This window comes from Drosophila bipectinata, chromosome XL (assembly GCF_030179905.1).
Source record: "Drosophila bipectinata strain 14024-0381.07 chromosome XL, DbipHiC1v2, whole genome shotgun sequence".
Taxonomy (NCBI): Eukaryota; Metazoa; Arthropoda; class Insecta; order Diptera; family Drosophilidae; genus Drosophila; species Drosophila bipectinata.
This window is the reverse complement of record NC_091734.1, coordinates 12,779,922-12,801,956: the sequence shown is the minus strand read 5'-3', so window position 1 is coordinate 12,801,956 and position 22,035 is coordinate 12,779,922. Positions and strand designations below refer to the sequence as shown.

Sequence of the window (22,035 nt, the reverse complement as noted above, 5' to 3'; positions counted from 1 at the left end):
ACATGCTCTCCATGCACAAACCGGCTGACTTTTACCGACATAGGCCAAAAGTCATCAATGAAGACTGTAGGGAAATGTTATGGTAATAAAAATGGTAGGCATAAAAGGGGGAGCAACAGCATGGACCCCAGCCGAAGAGACCTCGGGCCCACGGGTCCAGCCGCTCCATTTACCAGGGCATGATCCACTTTGGCATTAGGCTTTCGAAAAGGGATTCCAGATCCAGAACCTTATGATTCAGCTCATCAATTTTGGAATGCGAATCATTTCCAATGACGCAGCTATCACATTGCCGCATTAAGCTCGGAATGTTAATAAGTAGTTGTATAGCCTCCGGAGGCAAATCCACACAAGCGGTCCGGCAGATCAACGGTCCGGCCCCGATTCCGCCTCCCTCAAAGATAAGGAGAATGTCTAAATTGAATATTAAAGAACTTCTTCATTAATGCCTATTAGCTTCCGCGAAATCTGAGTCTTTTATTTGCAACTACGATACATCTCTTGATTTAGGAATTATTAACAGTTCCCAAGAACCGAATTAGTGTTAAGTGTTCTTTAGTGTATTTACTTTTTGGGTATATATAAGACCGAAAATCGTACATTTCGAAAAGAATAGCGGATCTTCTCTCGTCAGGGAAGCACCAGTCAGCTCCTCGCCAGTGGATTAATCCTTCTTGATCAGTTATGGGAAAGGATCCTTCTGCCGTCGTTTTGGTAACGGCACTTGCATTTTGCGCCTTTTGTCCTTTCTTTGCCAGGTGCGATAAGACCGAGATTAATTTCATAAAAGGCATAGCAAGTTTGTCGAACGTCCTGGTGAAATATCAAACCGAGTTCGACAGGAAGGTGAAGTTTGTGGAGCTGCAGGAGGCCATCGACGAGATTGGTAACGTCATGCTGGGATACGACGGCAAAGCCAAGGACAAGCTGCCAATGATTCGCTCTTTGAACTATGACGCCCGTCTCAGCTACAAGAACTGTGTGGGTCCAGTCTTCGACTGGTGCCAATCCCTCAACGGCATTTTTGATATCATCATCGATAAAATTGGCGACAGCAACTTGTCGGAAACGAATAGGAATATAATCAGGCACCTGACCGTGTCTACTCTGGAATTGGGCCTCACAGAAACCGGAAAATCTTTGGAATGTCAAAACCATTTCCGAAACAGAATGGGAGAGCTCAATAATGCGTTTTATAATATTTTAAACTATGTCCACGACGATTTGGGTCCATGGGGCTTCTATGCCGAAAAAAGTTCTTCACTGGACCGCCATTTAACCGCCATTTTCACCGTCGTCACCAAAATATTTAATTGGAAGCAACCGCAAACCTACGAGGAGCGAAAAGAGATTGTTAAGCGTTTCTTAACGCAAACGATTGAGAACGGCACCGAAATAGTGAAAGATATGGAGAGTAACCTGGAGGAGGACAACACCAACCTTCACAAGCTCCGAGGATCAGTTGTAGACGCCAATCATGTACGTTTTTCCCTCAAAAACTCATACTTAATTTTTATATATTTCTTTATTTTAGAAAAAAGCGTTATTGTTATCTCATACTGCTCTTCGCGTCCGATTTATACCGATCATCAAACATCTAAAGGATAGCTGCGACGAGTATGTGAACTGGCACGGGTTCGATGCTCCCTTTTATCGGAAGAACAGGTCCAGAACTCGTCGTGCAGCCTCCACATTCAACGAAAGCGAATCATCGCCAGCTTAAATTGCAATTGTTAATTTTTAATCAAGAATACGGTGAATAAAGGTCAAACAAGTTACTCTTTTGATACCAACAACTATTACCCTTTATCCATAAGCTGTTTATACCCTTGCAGGTATATTGTATTATAAATTGTATTATAATTTTGGTGAAAAGTTTTTGGCCATTTATCTGGCCCTGACTTGGTTTGGCCAACAGCCGCTGTGCAAGTCTCTGTGCAATTAATTGTTAGTATCTTCTAGTGGTTTTAAAAGGGAAACTTTTGATTTATTTTTTAACTATTTAAAAAACAAAAACAAGGGAAATCACTATTAATAACTTAAAAACTTAATTTTTGGGTGTGAATTTCACTTAATTTCGTGTAATATTGGCTCCAAAAACTGCCCCATCAGCATTGAATGGCAAATTGTATTTCGTATCTCTGAGATACTTCGATGCCCGGCCTGGTTAACACTTGTTGACCACTGACCAGCAATTCGGTTCGTTTCATTTTTGATTGACAGCTTTCACTTTTTGCCTTATCTTGTGTTTTTTTTTTTTGGGGGGGTTTTGCTTTTATTTTTATTTTTAAATATATTTGTAAATAAATTGCACGGCCGGGGACTCGACTTATTCATTATCCATGCCCCCCCATGATCGAAATATATGTACATATATTTAATTTTTTGTTTTCTGTAGACGCCACGAAGCGTGCCAGCTTTTCGGTTTTGTTTGAACATTTTTGGGCGATCATCTAATGGCCTGGCAGTGCATACCAAAGACTAATCGCAATTAATTGTTGGCCAAGTTGGCTCCACGCACCTGGAGGAGGTGGCCTGTTGTTTGTTAAATAATCGTATAATCGGAGAGGAAATTAGGGGTTTTTTTTTTTAAATCAAGTTTAAAGGCTTTAATAAGGAGATTTTATAGGAAATACAATAGGGTCAGGATTGGACATCCTAAAAATGCATCTTTTATAAGCAAGTTTAAAGGTTTAAAGTAGTGGAATTAGAGGGAATATAAGGATATAATGATTCCCAATTAAAAAAGTAAAATTCTAGCTTATATGACATCTTATTCATATATGTTTATAATATTTCTTATAAACCCTGCTAGGATATCTTACACATATCTTCCAAATAGAACAAAATTTGTAAGCAAGTTCCCTCTAAAAAAAGGCTAAAATAACTAGTATGCTTATAATTATAATTAACTAAACCCATTTATCATTGAAAGCTAATATTCACTATTATCCTTTTCAGGAATTTAAGCCATTTTCCTAGCCATCTTGCAAATGAAAAAATACCAGGCTTGCATCTAAGTAATTACTTGCAACACTCCTATTTTTTATCACTTCTTCGGGCATTTTTTATTGAATTCAATTAGCCAAGAGGAGTGGACGTAATAAGCGACTCTCTTCTCGCCATGCACTTGACCAAAAACCGAACAAAATGGAATCCAATTAAACGAAATCGCCCGCGATACTTGCTCAGATAATGGTTTTGTGGGTTAGTGGATGGCATGCCTGGGAATGGAAGGGGATAAGTGTTTCGGAAGTGGGCATGACGCTTTCGGAAATTCCCAAAAACAATACAAAAAAAAAAAAAAACAAAAAACATTAAAAAAGAAAACAAGAAGCCAAGCCATTTGAGGCGTTTAGGAAAGTGATTAGATGAGAGATGAGCGTGGCTACGGTGGCCATTTGTTGGCTGCTGGATGTGTCAGTTGTCAGTTGTTGGCTACCAATTGCCCACTGTTTTGCCCCTCCCCCCCCCCCCCCCCCCCCCCCTCCCCCCCCCCAGCCCTCTTCCACCAGCCACGCCTCCTTTCTTTACAGCCCCTCAGCGTGCGTGGTAACCTACATACTACCCATACACGTACAGGCCGCGTTTTTGGCGTCAAGCACGTCGGCCATGCTCGACTGCGGTTAGATACACGAGTCGAGATACAAAGATACTAGAGATGGGCGTGAGGTTGGTAGGTAGGTCGTAAGTCACGCGTGAGTTTTTGTTAAAGTGTTCGATCTTATCTACATTTTGAGACCTTTTTCTTGAGAATTGAATAAGAATTATGAAAGATATAAGCTGTTTTGAGAAAGACAATATTAGAGGTAGTATATGAAAAATGCAGGATTTTTAAGGAAACTCTAAAAATAAAGCCTGGTTTTCAAGTATTTTGTAGAAAATTCAATAATAGTCATTGGAGATATAGACCCTCTTATGGGTTATATGAACAAATATGGTTCAAACCTCTTTTTCAAGGATTCACGCTGCCATCGCTACTACCAGAGTTGCAAGTACTCGAAGCACTTGTTGGCATTACTACATACCTATGACTTCGTTTCTTGCATTTGTCGTTTAATGAAGTTCATTTTCGGCCACAAAAAGCACACTCACAGATACACAAGTATAAAGATAGCCAGATACAAAGATACAGATTCGAATGACACAGCAGAAAGATAAAGCTAGGCAGGCATTGAAAAATCAAAAACAATAGAAAGGGGCCGCGGAGGGCAACTGACACTAAATGTTATGTCACCCCCTCCTTTGGGGGAGGGCGGAATGCCGCAGAAAGGGGCGACTGTGGCGCCTCTTCACTCTAACCAACTTGTATTATTATTTTCGGGGCCTCTTCTATTTTCACTTTTAATTGCCCTCGAGCCAAGTGTGTTTGTTTATTGGGCAATTGGCCCGCAAGAAATATGGCCCACATATTTGGGCTGGCAGTCGTGTGTGTACTATATAGTACTCTGAGGAAAGTATTGCCGGAAATGGCCGACTTGTGGGAACCCAGAGTGTTACACTAAGTGTAATTGTGGCGGAAATCGCTGATTAAATATGTAAACAGACAGAAGCCTGGGAACTAAACCTAAAGTTACGATGGGATATTACAAGACTTGAGGCTTAAACAGAGATGATTCATAAGGAGAGTTGTTTTGGAAAGGAAATTTTAGAAGACAAAAGGGTTTAATAGAATTTGGGGATTAGAAATAAATAATACCTAATATATTACAAAACAATTATATTAAGATATTACAGGGGTAATCTCTATATAAAACATATGGTTTCTTCAGAACTCTTCTTAAGGTCGTTGTTTTATATTATATTATATAAGTGCTATTATTCCTATTAAACCACAATATTTTAAAACTTTAGGGACTAATAGAGGTAATCGTTTTGGGAATAACATTGAAAAGGAATGCAAGTGTTTAACGTTTAATAGAGGTGATTATTTAGGGAAATATTAGAGAGAATGATGGTCTCTATAGAACGCATCTTAAGATTTGTATTACCTGAATATTTTATAGCACTAGATTTATTCCCATTTTATTATATCATAAGATAAGATACGATGGAATAAGTTACGATGGAATATTAAAAGACTTTGAAAACTAAAAAAAGGAGGTTATTTTTAGGAAGTATTAGAAAAAAATAATGTTTCTTTAGTACTGATTTTAAGTTTTATTTTTTCTGTTTATTCATTTTATTGTTCTTTATTATTTTATTATTTATTTTTTATTCTAACTTTACAGAAGATTGTTTTAAACTAAACCAAAAGGTGTAATAGCGTACTAGCGGAGAATATTATAAGAAATATACATTGTTTCTTGAAAGCTCATTTCATAATTTATATTATTTATTAAACTAGAAGCCATAATACTTATTAAACTTGAATCATTATTCCCAAGATCCATCATAAAGGCAAGGAGGCCCTTGCCCAAATTTTAAGGTCTAACAAATTGTGGTCATTGAAGTGTGGCCCTTGACCGTCCGAGGCTCTAAGACTTGGAATTTGACAAAAAAAAAAGACACAAGACAGAAAAAGAAGCTAAAGCAAGAAAACAAAAATAGAGGCACAAGTTGTCATCGCAAAAAGTTTTGACAAGTTTATTTGTGCTTTTATTGTCGAGGTTTGTTTTATTGGGCAGTGGGGGGGTTTCCTCGAAAGACATTCGCATGGAAAAACTGAGTTTAGGTCGCTCGACCCGACCTTGCCCCATTAGACGGCGATATATATCAAGCGATCGTCACATCGTCACTCCGTTAATTTGCGGGCATTATATTGTGTGGGACTTTCGTCATTTGGGTTTGGGGATTGGATTGGGAAATGCTCCAGTTACTATAGGTCGGTAGATGCGATAGATGGCCTAAATGTCATTCTAAAATGGATAGAATGGATAATTTTCCAAATTATATAACTCATACGCACTGTGGTTCGTATTTCATAACTTATATCCCATAAGAAAATGGTCTTATATAATAAAGTTCCATTTTTTAAAGCAATTTCCATAAAATCTTAAATTTCACTTTCAATTATTATCAATTTTTTATAATAAAATATAAACTTTAATCATTCCCATTTCCATTTAACTTTAATATATATTGCTCTTTTTTCAATCAGCATTCAATTCAAGTAACAAATTGGATGCAAGATTGATTTTCACCCAGCGGTATCTGAAACTTTCATGCAACAATGCAAACCGGGAAGCCATTAGTGCGAAATACAAACATCTGTGTGCATATCGATAACCCCCAAGACATCCACTATCCCCAAAGACCCCAAACTATCACCCCATAGGCTAGAGAAAATAGAGCAATTTCGGGGAATGTCGTTGACGATTTCCGATTGAATTTGAAAACTTGTTTTTTATTTAATATCCGTTTGATGCTCAGGTGCAATGTAATGACAATTACTTGGCAGAAAAAATTCCATGAGGTGTTGTTTGTTGGCCAAAAAAACCGGTTAATCAATGGACATAATAAGGAAAAAAATTATTTCATCAAAAATCTCTGCCTTTTTCGACCTCCAATGCCAAACTTTTCAATTGATTACGGATTCTGTTGGTTTTTAATTTTATTTTTTTTGGATGTACAAGCTGAAGAGGTAGTACAGTGGTAACTTAAGTAAAAGAACTTGATAAATACAAACAAAAAAATTTTAGACTGTTTCCATATTTTAAACAATTTCTCATCTAGTATAGATTAAAAATAAATTTTGAAGATTTTTTCTTAAAAATATTTCCTATAGAGGTCGTACTATATGTATCTTATGGCTTACGTGAGCGATCCCACAGCCCCAAAACAACTCAACTATGGGGAGAGAAGAGCACACGCATAACCGTAAACCGTAAAGCGAGCATGAAGGTCGTCTGTCGTCTGACGTCTGCAAGGAGAGCCCCTTGAAGAGGAAGAAGCAGCACAAAAGCCCACAAGCAGAAACCGCAAATGTCAGATGCGAGAGTGCGTGGCAGAGCGGGAGGCGGCGGCAGAAGGAGCTGAGGCTGCAAGCGGTTATATGCGAGTACCGTTTCGCAATGCACAGCAGCCAGCGCAACCGCAACCGCAGCAGCCGTCAAAGCAGCAGCAGCAGACCATGTGGGTGAAGTGCGAAAGAGAGGCAGCGAACAGGAGGAGCGTGAAGCGGTTACCGTTTCGCATTGCAAAATGAGCGCAATCGCAACCACTACAATAATAAAATAAATAGAGAAGCAAATAGAGAGAAGCAAACAGGAGCCGCAAGAGCCAAGACTTAAGGAGCTTAATGAGGCGAGAGCTCAGAAGAGAGAAAGAGTAACCCATATTACATGAAATATGTAAGGAGAGTAAGCTTAACCCTATTTCTCATACGCCGTGTTATTGATATTTTAAATAATTTATTAAGGTAACTTTTTATTAAAAAACATAAATATAAGACATTTAGAGACAACAGTGCGTATGAGATTTTTAACACGTATACGCCATGATATACCTTGATAAAAAATAATCGTTATAAATTATTCCCAAAGATTATTTGCTGAGGTTTTATTTATTTTTAGGCTTTATTTTAAGTTTTGATATAATATTTATTATGTGTACCACAGTGCGTAAGAATAATTTCAACTTTCATGAAACCATTATAATCTTATATTTGATTCTTTTTATTAAGGGGAATCAAAAAATAAAACTTTAGCACTAAAGTTTATTAATTCCATCAAGGTTTCAACGTTTTTACATTTTTTCGTACCACAGTGCGTATGAAATATTTTTGTAATTTCTTTCAATTCACATCACGTATACGACATGTATTCGTTCCTTCAGAACAAACTAAGGGTTAAGTAGGAGCTGTAAGAAGTAACGGTGTTGCAATTTTCAGAAGATGGAGGCAGACAGGAGCCAGAGAGAGAAAGAGAGAGAGAGAGCAAAAGAGAGCTAATCAGAAGCGAGGCTTAGTTGCGACTGCGCTGCCACTGAGGCGGCGAGAGTGCAGTGGCTGCGAATAGCACATGCGCAACTTTTTGGTGGCAGCGACGTCGGCGCCACTGCACCACGAGCAGCTAGCAGCCAGCAACAGCAGCTGCGGCGGCGACGTCGGCGGCAAGAAAGCGCGAAAGCAGCCGCAGACGTCAAGCCAAGCCAAGACGTCGCAGGCGAGTGGCTTTTGTGGCTCAGAAACGCAGTGACTGCCAAACGAGGCGGATGGCCTAAAGCGAGCGGTTGTAGGCCTGCCCGATTCCGTTTATTCGAAAAACCAAACCGATTTCCTGAATTACCGATTCACAGCGCGCGCGTGGACTCCGATTGAGAAAAAAAGAAGCAAACATTTCTATTACAATTTATTTGTTTTTGTTTTGTTTTTGGTGTCTTCTGTAATTGTTTTTGTTTTTTTTTTTGTACTATTACTTTTGTTGTTGTTTTTGTTTTCTGCTCCATTGCTGCATTGTGAATGAGGCCTAAATGAAAGTGCAGATAGGCAAGTGATTGTGAATGCGAACGTGACTGCACTGAGAGAAACGGTTGTTGCCCTGAAGATTTTGTCAGAAATGTTAGTTCTTTGTTTGAAATATATCTTAAAAATTATATTGTAATTTTAAAAAATTATTTTGAGTTAATAAAGATAGTTTTTGTTTTTATTAATTCGAAAAACTATTAAAAAATCTACATTTTTAAAGAATCTGCTGCTTTGATACTGCTTTGATGTTAAAAATGTTCCATAAAAAATTTAAAAAAATATTCTAAAATAAGAATTACAAAAATACTTTTTTTTTAAATATTACTCATGTATCTTAAAATACATTTTTATAAAAAGTCTATTAAGAGTCTCTTCAAATTATGATAAGAAAAAATTTAAAAGAAAAGACTAGAAATACTTCAAAGTATTAAATCTTAATCTTGAGTCTTTATTTATACTAAAATACATCATACATGTTTTTCTCAGTGCATCGCGCTTTAGAAATTCCAAAGCAAATCGAATGAAAGTGTCCAGATAATTCAATGCAATGAAGTGACATCCGAAAGTGGAATAAAAAGTCAACGAAACAGTCACCTGCTCCCAAAATCCCTAACGAGAAACCCCAGAAGATATATAGAAATATATATATTTGAAATAAAAGATTGTATATCCAAGGAATCATGGTTGTGGTTCCCGCTCTGGGAGCCGCCGCCGTTTCGGTGGGCGGTCTACTCTTCAAGGCCAGTGCCGCCTCCAAGGCAGCCGCCACCGCGGGCGTGGCCGCTGTGGGCGCCTCCAAGCTGGGCCTTGCCATTGCGGGCGCCATCAAGCTGGCCACCGCCGTGATCGGAGTGGGGAAGCTCACCATCCTGCCCTTCCTGATAGCGGCGATAGCTTACTATAACTATGATCTGTTCGATCCCGAGAATCGTCCTTTCAACGTCCAGCAAGTGGAACTGGCCTACGACTTTATCATCATTGGCGGCGGGTCGGCGGGCACTGTGCTGGCCTCCCGGCTGTCTGAGGTGCCCCACTGGAAGATCCTGCTCCTGGAGGCCGGCGGACACGAGACCGAAATCTCTGATGTCCCGCTCCTCTCGCTCTACTTGCACAAAAGCAAAATGGACTGGAAGTACCGGTGAGTTATGCTGAGAACCTATCGGACTTGGACCGGAATCTCGGTAAAATATATATGGTTTTTTGACCTTAATATTATTATATTCTAACAGAATTGGAATTATATGACCTAGAAATACTAAGTATTATATCCTTAAATGTATACTCATTTTTAAGCTTAGAAAACTTAGTTTTTTTCCAAATTCTTCAAAGGATAGAAATCTTAAGTCCCAAATCTTCGTGAAATATATTCATTGTCGAACTAAAAATTATAGTTTGTTCGTAGTTCTTCGTAGAATTGGTATAGTAAGGCCATAATATTTTAAAAATAAATTATTTGTTAGCTAATTATTTTTATAGTTTAAGATGAAGATGAAGATGAAGATGAAGATGAAGATACCTATAATTTCTTCTTTTGAGACCCATTTGAACTTTTCATAAACTCTCCATTTTTAAACTTAAACATTATAGTTTCCATTGAGAATTGAAAGTTTTAAACCAAAATCTTCATAAAATCTTCAATCTTCTTCTTCATCTTTTAACTTAAAATTATGGTTTCTTCCCAGTTCATCTCAGAATTGCTTAAACACATAATCTCCCGGAAATGTATTCATTTTTGAACCAAATACTTATAGGCTCTCTTAGAATTCTTGTTCTTTCTAAGAAGAAATTTCTAAGAAAACTATTGACTTTTTTAATATTTTATTTCCTTCCCAGTTATTTCCATAATTGAAAGTTTAAACCAAAATCTCCATAAAATATATTATCTGTTAAGCCATTTAGTTCGCTCTAACTTGCACTTGGTTTAAGCCAAGTACGGAACACAAAGCATTTCCTGATTGCCCAGCAAACGGGTCAGCGTTGGGGCTGGGTGGGGTCAACATCGTTTGGCCTTAGCAGTGGCCCAGTTCGGGCCGAAACGCACTCACAATAATTTCCTGTTGTTGGCCGGCATTTTGTTAGCTTTGTCTGCGCCCTTTTCGGCCAAAACAACGAACGAAAGCCATGACTCGGCGATTATTGCCGGGAATCGCATGCAAATCGCAAATCGCAGAGGGCTTGCCATCAACCATCGATGAGTTGCGGCCATCATTAGCATTTGGAATAGACCCAGACAACTTAACTTGGCCCAAAGCGAGTTGACAGCGTTGACTCAGGCCGCTGGCGGTGTTAAAGGCCGAATTCGTTTAGTTAGCAACTGCCTGCCAAATTTCAGACTATTTGCCAGCTCTTTTCACACGCAAACAGCAAACGATTTCAGCAATCTCCCGAGAAGATGTAATAGAAAGGGAAATCTACTGGAGATGAGTAATATGTATAATTTGGTAAATGGTCATCCAGGGAGTTTAGTAGAGCTTAGGGTTTAAAGGAGTTTCATCTAATTAAGAAATATTCTATAGAGATATAATAGATATAGAGCTATCTTAAAGCTCTATTAAACATAAAACAGAGCCGAAAATTAACTATTGAGGAGTAATATAGGGAATTCATAAACTAATATAATATTATGATGAAATTCAGACAGATTAGTAGGGATTAAGGTTCAAAAAAGTCAAATCTATTAATATTTTTGAATAAAATCCATTCTTTTAAAAGTTATTAGCTTAACACTTAAGATATAGACCTTCTGTTTCTCTACGAGATGATATAATATATATAACAGATATAAAAGATATAATAGAAGATCTATAGATGACTAGCATAAGAAATCTACATCCAAATATAGTATTATTAAGAAGTTCAGAGATATTATTAGGGCTTAAGTTCAAGGAAATCCAATCTATTAATAGATCACCTATAAATCCCATTATTTTAACGATTAAGATATAAGGCTTCTGTTCCCATTTCCCACTCCCATCTCCAAGAGTCTTTCACTTTTCCAAAAGTAAAACCCACCGGCCGCTTCTCCAGAATGTTCCAATTCGATAAAGACAAACCGAAAACATTTACCATTCCTATTCCGATTCCGATGGATAATCTTCTTTTGTGTCTGGCGGTTCGATGATGAGTTCAAGCAGCAATTAAGTGCTGCCTTGTATGGCGGGGCCCTCCATTAGTTACGAAGAATGGTACACTGTTGAAGCTTCTACTGCCACAAATTAGAACGGGCTACCGTTAGGCCACAAAAGCAGGCTGCTCTGCCCCTTCCTGTGGCCCCCCAGGGCTCTCAGGGTTCGGGTTCGACTCCCCATTAATAACAGCTGATGATCGACAGACAGGCCACCACCTGTGGCTGCCGCATGGCGAACCGAATTAACATCCAACAGATGCTTAATTATTCATGAGTTTTGACTGTTTTTTTTTTTTTGGAATTTTGTTCGAGCGTGTTACCAATACCGTAATCCATTTAACTGTTTAATGTGACAAGGGGCTGGGTTCGGTTTGTAGGCCTAGCGGCGTTTTCGTCTCTGTTTCGAGGTCTTCTTCGAATTTCACTTTCAGAATTCCACATTCATTAGCATTTTCATTCAGATTCCGTTGCGGTGGAGCATTCTCCTAAAAATTTAATTTTAATTTTTATGAAAAGGCCAGGTGCCGGTAAAACAATGAACAAAAACCGCAGGAAAACCTTAAGTGCATCGAGTGGGGCAATGGAGTTGCATCACTTTTGGGAGAGCCTCTATCTGAATCTGCACTTTAGCTATCTGTATCTGTGCCTCTCAACGTCAGTCTGGCAGAGAAAGAAATTATGAATCTTTTAAAGTATGACCCTTTATTTTCTCTTTTTGGGATTCTTCAGGGTTCTTTGATCTCGGGTTCGACTCCGCTTTAGAGTTTAATATTTTTTCTTAATTTTTTTCTGTTCGGAATAACTTTTAATAAAGAATAGCCCTAACTTTGAGACTTAAATAGCCCTTTTAGAGTCAAACTTTTTCTCTAGAAAACCCCTCTTAATTATTCCCAGTGTACACCATAAAAAATACCAAATGATTAACCAGCTCAGGTGCCTAATACCCGACGCGTTGAGTGTTTTGTGTTTGTTTTGGATTTCTGGGTGCAACGCCACCCAGAAAACAGAAAACCGCTTTGTAGAAAAACGGGAAATTCAGTCAACAAAGTGCAGACACTGAATCGAATAGCACTCGGCAATCACTCTCACGTCAATCATCGTTAAATCTTGATTGAAACACACTGACTCATGGGCGAAAAGTTTCACCCGAGAAAGTCGGCAAAATCGATTTAAATATTTATGTTTGGGATTTTTCGGTTTTAAATCGGGGTTCAAGGTCGTGGGAAGTCTATTGTATCGCTCAGAGCTGGTAGTCTCTATCATGATATCTCCCAGAAAATTGCATCACCACTCAAGAATAATAAAGCATTGGCAATCGAGCCAGCTTCGTGTGTGATTACAGGATAAATGCTTCGAGACTTTACGACTTTGCGTCGCGAAATAAAATTTCATAACTGCAGCTTCGAGTGCAGCAACTGGTTGTTGTCTTGCCGGCTCGCCATTCGAAAGCATTCAAATTTTACAGTAGACCCTGGCTATAAAGTGACTTGGCACATCCTACTGTTGATAACAATAATTTCCGATTATTAGTCACGTCCGAACTTCGAATCGCGAGGGAAAAAAATCGAGTCGATATACCACTTGCCTTGCTAACCTGTCCCTGGTGCATTCCGCTCTTCCAAGGGACGTTATGCAACGACGACAAAAAATAATATAAGAAAGATGCGATGACCCCCAAGCTGTCTGGCCTGGTCCTATCCGCCTCATTAAAGTTTAAAAGTCACAGAAATATTTTGGGAATCTGGCCGGGCAGGCGCAATGGAGACACGCCCGGACAGATGGGGGCTCGCATTTAAATGCAAGCTGCAAGGGGAATTCAATTCCGGCACTCCACACGAACCTTGTACACTGGCAGAAATAATGCTTAAGGTACTAATGGTACTAATTCAATAAATAAGATAGTCAGATATGTAGATTATGCCTTCTAAATTATTATAGTCATATCTACTTTAAATATTATATTTTTGTTAAAAACTTGAATAGCTTTGGAAGAGCAAACTTATAGGTTACTTTTGAAAAAGTTTCAATCCTAAGACCCTTTTTTGGAAATTTTTTAGTTCTAAAATTTCTAAAACTCCAGGGGAGCTATAAAGTTTGTAGTACAAACAAAAATAGAAAACAATTCAGATAGTATCTGTAACTATTATCTGTATCTTAAAGATATTTTCCTTAGAAATTTTAAAATATATTATTTCAGGCTTTTTTAAGATATTTTCCAAAGTTCCAAAAATTTAAAATGTAACCCTAAGCCCCTCAAAATTCCCACAGTGCACATTCCCAGATGGGGATATCCTACGCCGGTCCAGTTGAGTTTCCCAACATGGTCGGTCGGATCGGTCTGCGACCAAACCGGATCGCATTGGAGCGCTCCAAGTGGTGATTTGGGTTAGGCGGTTGGGTCTAACTACACACGCATCTACATAGGCTGAGATCGGACTATATAGCAGAGCACAGTGTATATATATATTTACAAATATATCCATGAAAGGCAACGCAAGAAATGAAATGAAATGAAACGAAACGAGGCTGGTACTTGTACTTGCTGGCAATTGCACCTGAATGTCGGAATGCCAGAGTGAGCAAGTGAATGAGTGAGGGAATGCCGGCTATAGTGATTGCCAATAGCCGAAAGTCAACAGCAACAGTCTCAATCCAAAATAGCCGGTTGAGAGCGGTCGGGCTTCGGTGGCTACCAGTGGCTGCAGTCATACACCCCGCACCCTCAAAAAAATCCCGAAAATATGTGTCAACCGGGCAATAAAACAAAAATCTACTTACCTTTTGGCCATAAATGAAAATTGAGCACAGTTATTGATCAACTGATGGCCAATGAATAGGATGTGTGGCACAAATACGTGTTGTGACAGCTTCTCGGCTCCCGACATGTTAATCTAATTATCGCCAATGGGTCAGCGCTTTTTGGGAGATTATGTAAACTGGAACTGGGCAAAGATTTGTTGGCCAAACAATTGGCCAGACACTGAACCTAGTAGTGCCTGAGAGTTCAGCAATTAATAAATCGTCGTCGTTTTACAGCTTAATTCGGCTGCTAAGTGATTTTATATGGCAATCAGCACAGTTGTTCCAAGCCAATGCGCTAGCCCCATTATTTATTTGTTTCTTTAGACATTTTTCTGTATTTTCGGGGGAACTGCGGCGAGGCCTTAACCAACTTTCAGTTAACGAGCATTAAACAATTACGAAAGTAATGCAATCAACTCGCGTTTTTCGGCATGCATATTCATTTCATAAGCGGCAATTATGGATCTTTTTATTTCTTTTGTTTGCTTTGGACAAATGTGAGTGCCCCTAATGGGTGTTTAATATTTTAAAAGCTTTCAAGAATTTCATAAATTATAATACATAAAAAATAAAGAAAGATAGAATAGAGGTCTGTAAGATATTAAAAGAACCGATGTATATGATGCCTCATACAATCATCCTTGTACTCCAGTACCCGATACGACAGTTATTTTCCAAATAAATTGAAAATATATTTTAAGCTAAGATTTTATATTAAAAAACTCGATACTACAAATATAACTTCTTCTACAAATAATGAACGAACTTCGATTAAATAGATATAAACATATAGAAATAGAAAAGACATCATAATACAATAGATTTTGTTGATTATTGAGGTTTTAAAAAAAATTTAAATTATAATTGTAGTACCGCGTATCATATAATACCAAAATGGAGTTTTAAAACAATACCTCTATCTTCAAAATATCATAATCATATTTATAATCATATAATATTATCATATTCCAACTTTTATTCAACACTATTTATATGATACCCTGTACGACAACAAATGATAACTCCTTAAAATGATGAATATAAAAAACCCGATACTTTAATGATAATTTACCTCCCAAAACAAAATTATAGCTATTATTGAAAAAAAGAAATATAAAGAATTTAGGCCCAATATTAGTTGTAACTGCCACACTTTCCGAAACCCGATACAAAAATCGGGTCCATCTTCTTTAATTTTCAAAGCCAATTTGAAGGTCCATTTCGCCGCTGGTTTATTCCATTAATTTGCAATTTATTGGCCCACCAAGGAGGAAAAAGACACAAGCAAGCACACTCCCCAAAATGAGTTAATAATAATTTGTTACGTTTATGTGAGTTAACTGCTAAATGGCTAATAAAAGGCAAACAAATTGCGTCAGTTGGGCGTTAGATGGAAGTCGAGGCCGAGGTAAAGGCGAAAGTTTTTTCACTATTTTTACCTTACTTCGGAATGTGTCAGTGTTGTGGTGTATCTTTGTATCTGTGAGAGTGCCAGCACGTAGCCAATAAGTCAGTAAGCCAAACAATGTGCCACAGTGGGGTTACGGTGGCGCGAATTGATATTAATGGCTCGTCATCGTGGTCTCCGTGGGTTAAAGCAATGGAAAAAATATATATATCTGAACAGCATAAATCACAAAAAAAAAGAGACAGAGGCAGAGACAGAGATAGAGCCGGTGTTTTATGCTAATTACTCCTACCTTACCCTCAACCTCCACCTGTTTGGGTGAAAAATAGCAATAAAGACAAGGGGACAGGTGTGAATCACAAAGCCCTAAAGATGCAAATGCATTCGAGACAAGAGAGTGATGGGACATCTATTAATGTCTTCACTTGTACTTGTTGATGCAGTGGGTATATATAATATATAGTCTCTTTTGTCTTTATATTGTGGATTTATAAGGGTTTATTTCTGGGTATTTGATAGAGTATTTGTTAAAAAAATATATATAGTTTTTCCAAGAGCATTTAGAAATCTATATGGATTAGTTTTCAATTTTTTAAGAGCTGGCTTTTGGCACGCTTTTTAGCCCCGCCATACGGCGTGTTACCAAAATCATTGCTGACCAAGTTTTCCGCAATTGACATTTGATTTCCGTTTGGTGTCTTGCCTGGCTTTGGCTTTGGCTTTCTCGGCTCTGGCTTTTGTTAGTTGCCTGTCACTGGTAATTTTTAATTTCATTAAATACTACAACTACTACCGATACTAAACAAAAAAACAATAGTCTTCCTGTATGTTTAGCAGCGGATAAAAAAATAAATAAAAGAAAAACGAGTGGAAACTGTAACTGAAACTGAAGCAGAAATTAAAACTAAAGAGAAGAAATTGTCAAAACCGTTTTGTTGGCTAATTTGTTGGCTTTTTTCATTGAGTGCACTCACGGCAGGGAAATATTTTGTTTTTCGAGCTGGGGAATGTTTTTGAAATCGCCTAACCCTGGGAGGCGAGATTAAAATCTCAAGAAATATTTAAGGAGAAACTAGTGAGAGCTAGTTAGATTTTAAGAGTTGGTGTTGGCTTTCCGGCTTATTTGTTTAATTTTTAAAATTTAAGACGCTGGCTCTTGGGAAAGAGCTTGTTACCAGGGCTAGCGGCTAGTAAATTATACATTAAATGCCACTCACAGATACATAGATACTTGCACTGTCAGATACCCGTACTCGCAGCTTACTCATTGCCTCAGACTCGGCTATTTTTGGCCAACAAGCCCAGAGATCTTGGCCTAATGAACGTTTAACACCGGCTCTTGTGGTGTTGTAATTATGCCGGCCACTGGGCAACCAGCCACGCCTCCCCACCCTCCTCCCAGTGGGCGTGGCCCCCTTGGCTAATGGGCTTTCATTGTCGCTTTTGTTTGCCTGCCCGCCGAATTATCGGAGATTTTCTCAATCACTTTCCTCGCTAGCTTTTGACTGATGATTTTTGGCATTTTTATTTGCTAATTGTCTTGAAGTCTTAATTATTTTGTTTGAAATTTTATATAATAATTATGTCTTGTATTTAAAGCACTCAACCCCAGCCGACGGCCTGTCAGGCCATGAAGGACAAGCGCTGCTGCTGGACGCGCGGCAAGGTCCTGGGAGGCAGCTCCGTGCTCAACACGATGCTCTACATTCGAGGAAACAAAAGGGACTTTGACCAGTGGGCGGACTTTGGCAATCCTGGCTGGTCCTACGAGGAGATACTGCCCTACTTCCGCAAGTCGGAGGACCAGCGGAATCCCTACTTGGCCAGGAATAAGCGCTATCACGGCACAGGTTTGTGGAAGTTTCTAGATGGCATTATAATATTATTGTAAACTTTTTTCTCTCAGAGCTATAGTTTCTCTATAAGGCCTATGAATGAAAGGCCTCTACAAAAGACTATAAGCTCATAAGCCGTTTCCCATAAATCTTTCGTTTTGCGAAAGTTGATGCGCCAACTTTTCCATTAAATTAGCACAACTAAAGCAGATAACTAACTAAACTGTTAATACAAGGCTTAAAAGCTTAACTTTCCGAGACTTATCGGTAAAATTTGTACTTCTTTTAATGTGATAATCCTTACCAAGAAATACCAAGCCCAATTTTTTTTATTTCCCATTAAATTGTTACAACTTGAGTAGAAAACTAACCAACCTTTTGAATTCTCATATATGGTTTTGGAGCTTAACTTTCCATGACTGTTTGGCAAAGTGTCTACTTCTTATTACTTTTCTAACTAAGAAAGTACTAGCACAACTACAAAACTTGACCACTTAACCAGTGGTTCTAAGCCTATTAGTAGAAGGGAGAAGCCAGTAAAGGATTCAGCTACGAACCTATAAAGTATTGATGTTTCTGATCGGAAAGCCCCAAAGCAGGATTCACCAAAGGATTACTACAACATATCAAACGGATAACAATTTACTTTATTTATGGGACATATTCAAGAACAATATTTAAGATACCGAAATAGAACCGTTCCATTTGTATCTTCCTCACGATAGATTCTTTGCTGTACAACTTCCAAAAGTCTTGATTATGCTGCTTCTAATAATTCAAATCTTTTGATTTATAGATCTATCCAACTTTTTTAGGTTAAAGTGGCTTTTTAAAACAAATATATAGAGCTGATTTCGGTTGGGAGAGTTGATTTCAACTGCCTTCAGTTCAACTTTGAACCATAAACCCCATAAAACATTCTAACAACTAAATTTCACTGCTAGTGCTAGCCAAAATATAAACCCAATCACTATCAAATTAAAAAAAAAACTTAATCCGAAATCTATAATTCGTAGGTGGCCTCTGGACTGTGCAGGACGCCCCCTACAACACCCCCATAGGACCCGCTTTCCTGCAGGCCGGCGAGGAGATGGGCTACGACATCGTGGACGTGAACGGCGAGCAGCAGACCGGCTTCGGGTTCTATCAGTTCAACATGCGGCGAGGCTCTCGGAGCTCCACGGCCAAGTCCTTTCTGCGTCCCGCCCGACTGCGGCCCAACCTTCACGTGGCCCTGTTCTCCCACGTGACCAAGGTGCTAACGGATCCCCAGACCAAACGGGCCACGGGAGTTCAGTTCATTCGGGACGGACGCCTCCAGAACGTGTATGCCACCAGGGAGGTGATCCTCTCGGCAGGAGCCATCGGCTCGCCGCACCTCATGATGCTCTCCGGGATCGGGCACGGTGAGGAGCTGGGCCGCGTGGGTATACCCCTCGTGCAGCACCTGCCGGGCGTGGGGCAGAACCTGCAGGACCACATCGCCGTGGGTGGGATCGCCTTTCTCATCGACTACCCCATTTCGATCGTGATGAAGCGGATGGTGAACATCAACACCGCCCTGCGGTACGCCATCACGGAGGACGGCCCCCTGACCTCCAGCATCGGTCTGGAGGCGGTGGCCTTCATCAACACCAAGTACGCTAACGCCAGCGACGACTGGCCGGACATGAACTTCATGATGACCTCCGCCTCCGTCATGTCCGACGGCGGGTCGCAGGTCAAGACGGCGCACGGCCTGACGGACGAGTTCTACCAGGAGGTCTTCGGGGAGGTCAACAACCGGGACGTCTTCGGCGTATTCCCCATGATGCTGCGCCCCAAGAGCCGGGGCTACATCAAGCTGGCCTCGAAGAACCCCCTGAGGTATCCGCTCCTGTACCACAACTACCTCACCCATCCGGACGACGTGAACGTGCTGCGGGAGGGAGTGAAGGCCGCGGTGGCCATGGGCGAGACCCAGGCCATGAAGCGGTTCGGGGCGCGCTTCTGGAGCAAGCCCCTGCCCAACTGCCGCCACCTGACCCTCTTCACGGACGACTACTGGAACTGCTTCATCCGGCAGTACACGATGACCATCTACCACATGAGCGGCACGGCCAAGATGGGCCCGCCCTCGGATCCCTGGGCGGTGGTGGACCCCCAGCTGCGGGTCTACGGAATACCGGGGCTGAGGGTCATCGACGCCAGCATCATGCCGGCCATCACCAACGGCAACATCCACGCCCCGGTGGTGATGATTGGCGAGAAGGGCGCCGATCTTATCAAGCAGCTGTGGCTGACGCCCACCACGGCGCCTGTGCACGGGCAGGGGCAGGGCCTGGGTCAAGGTCAGGGGCAGGGGCAGGGGCAGCAGGGTCAGGGTCAGATCCCCCAGAAATGGCGAAGAAAACGCTCCCTCGGGGGGGCCTTCAACTTTACGGACAGTGAGGTGGATGCGGGAGTCTCGCCCGTTCATCAATGGCCTCTGCCAAGGTCATAGGGTCAGGGGCGGTAGTGGGCGTGGGGTGGGGCCTAGCCTTGGGCCTGGGTGGCTAGCCTCTAGAACAAAAATCCTCTTCGAGACAAATTTAATTTATTAAGCTTTAGTGTGCTTCTCATCACCCCTCCAATACATTGCTCTCCCTGCACCCCCATTAACGTTTATCCTATGCCCCTGTGGTCACCGCCCCCTCCTCCCCCATGGACTTAGTCACTTAAGCGCTTCATGTAAATATCGAGTCATTTATGCTAATTTTTAGGTTCATTTGTAATTTTTTTTGTTCGAGTATCGTGTGTGTCTAATCTAGAATGTTTATTTTTTTGTATTTAAAGCTTAAGCTTTAGTTTCTGTTTAAACTTCGTTTTATGTCGCGTACACGTGGAGTACCTCAGTTAGTCTGTAAGTCGAGTCTGTCGTTGCGATGCAAGTGTTTTTGATTAGTTCTTAACTCTTAAATCTAAACCACATATACAAAAAGCGAATAAATTTTAATGATTATAAAATATTGTGTTTTTCTTGTTATTTATTTACTTGAAATTTTCAAGTCTTTATAGCCATGGAGTATCTGATTAATTATTAATTTATTTAGAGGATATCTGTCTCGACTCTGGAGAATAAATTGTAATTTAAAGTAAAATAGAGTCCCTAACCACTACTTAACTTTTATTTTACGTTTCTTTTCTCAAAAGTATGTATTTTACTTACAGTTTGAATTTTTACAAACACTTTCTTTCAAGCCTACAGTTTTACAAGCACAGTTTATAGAGAGCCCGGCAAACTTGGCTCAAAAAAAGCTTAAACAAAGCTTACCTGAAATGAAATAAATGACAAAAATGATTAGTTAAGAGACGAATTTCAAATAAAAGCTTTATTCAAGCTTACGGAAATTTAAAGCCTGGCTTTAAAGCTTAAACGAAAGCTTGGTGCTTATAAATTAGAAAGCTTAATATTAGAGAAAGGAGTTTAAAGGTTTTAATATTTAATATTTAATAAAGTAACAATAGTTAAAACAAACTACCAAGAACACTTAAAAATTTATGAATCCATTTAGAAGCTTGCTAAAAAAAACACAAGAATAGTCTTGATTATATGATACCCGGTACTCTTTTCTTTCCAATGAAGAAATTTTAATTGTTTGAGACAATAGCTTGTTGCATTCTTTTAGGCTTTAGGAGGAAACTTGTAATCTTGATAAAATAACTATATTTTATGTACATACATAGTCATTGTATGATGCTAATAATTTGATATTTATCTTCAAATTACAAAGAAGTATTTAAGAGGCTTTTATATTGTAAGGTTCGAGTATAATAGCTTATTGTTAATAAGTTACATTACTGACTGAAATACCAAGAACCAAATACCGCGTAAAAAATATAGAGTTAAGTTAACACCTCAAAAAAAAAAAAGACTTAGTTGAGAGTCTTCTTTAGTACTACCGCCTACAAATCGGTCGATTGAACTGAAACTTCTTTTCAAGATACAAATTAGCTATAGAATGAGTATTTAAAAAAAAAAAAATAGTTAGGTACATGGAATTCATATTTGGGTACCGATTTACCGGCTTTATTTGGTCAAAAATAGAATCTGTTCAATGTTTCAACATTCTTTCAACACACTTATTATTTTAAAAAATAATTTTTTCTAAATGAATATCCTACATAATAAAGCAGTTATATATGTAACTATATCTACTGGTAGTATCAGAATTGACAAGGACCATTGAAGACGATTGAAATCAACTATCTCAATCTCATGCAGATTTTTCTTGAAAAATCGCCTTAAGCGTTAAGAAATAAAAGCCGCTCTTGGAGTTATGTGACACTTTAAGGAATAAGATATACATACATATGTATGTATGTATAAATATCTAGGATATATAGGATATACATATACCTATATACTTGGTCCGCTTGGCCCTTCTCTTGCCCTTCTCTTGCCCTTCTTCTATATTTCCAAATTTTAAACAAAGTC

General features: G+C 39.3%; 2 protein-coding genes across 8 annotated transcripts in view; one reads left to right on the top strand and one right to left on the bottom strand.

Annotated features, from left to right (window-relative positions):
• Positions 1–22,035, bottom strand: part of Flo2 (flotillin-2) — a 124,865-nt gene that overhangs the window by 42,952 nt on the left and 59,878 nt on the right. The gene's annotated exons all lie outside the window — the stretch shown is intronic.
• LOC108119710 (glucose dehydrogenase [FAD, quinone]) lies at positions 8,088–20,533 on the top strand. Of its 3 annotated transcripts, none has more exons than XM_070281961.1 (4): positions 8,088–8,428; positions 8,894–9,545; positions 17,344–17,594; positions 18,596–20,533. In XM_070281961.1, exons 2-4 carry the CDS (start codon positions 9,088–9,090, stop codon positions 20,059–20,061), a joined length of 2,175 nt encoding a protein of 724 aa, XP_070138062.1. In that variant the 5' UTR covers positions 8,088–8,428; positions 8,894–9,087; the 3' UTR covers positions 20,062–20,533. The 3 variants fall into 3 exon arrangements, with proteins under 3 accessions (XP_070138062.1, XP_017088504.2, XP_017088501.2); XM_017233015.3 differs by having other exon boundaries at positions 8,088–8,450; XM_017233012.3 differs by having other exon boundaries at positions 8,088–8,500.

Excerpts from the sequence above, each read along its gene's own strand:
- LOC108119710 (XM_070281961.1), top strand. The coding sequence starts at position 9,088 with ATGGTTGTGGTTCCCGCTCTGGGAGCCGCCGCCGTTTCGGTGGGCGGT. Across the intron at positions 9,546-17,343 it reads AAAATGGACTGGAAGTACCG|CACTCAACCCCAGCCGACGG; the intron begins GTGAGTTATGCT and ends TTGTATTTAAAG. Across the intron at positions 17,595-18,595 it reads TAAGCGCTATCACGGCACAG|GTGGCCTCTGGACTGTGCAG; the intron begins GTTTGTGGAAGT and ends TATAATTCGTAG.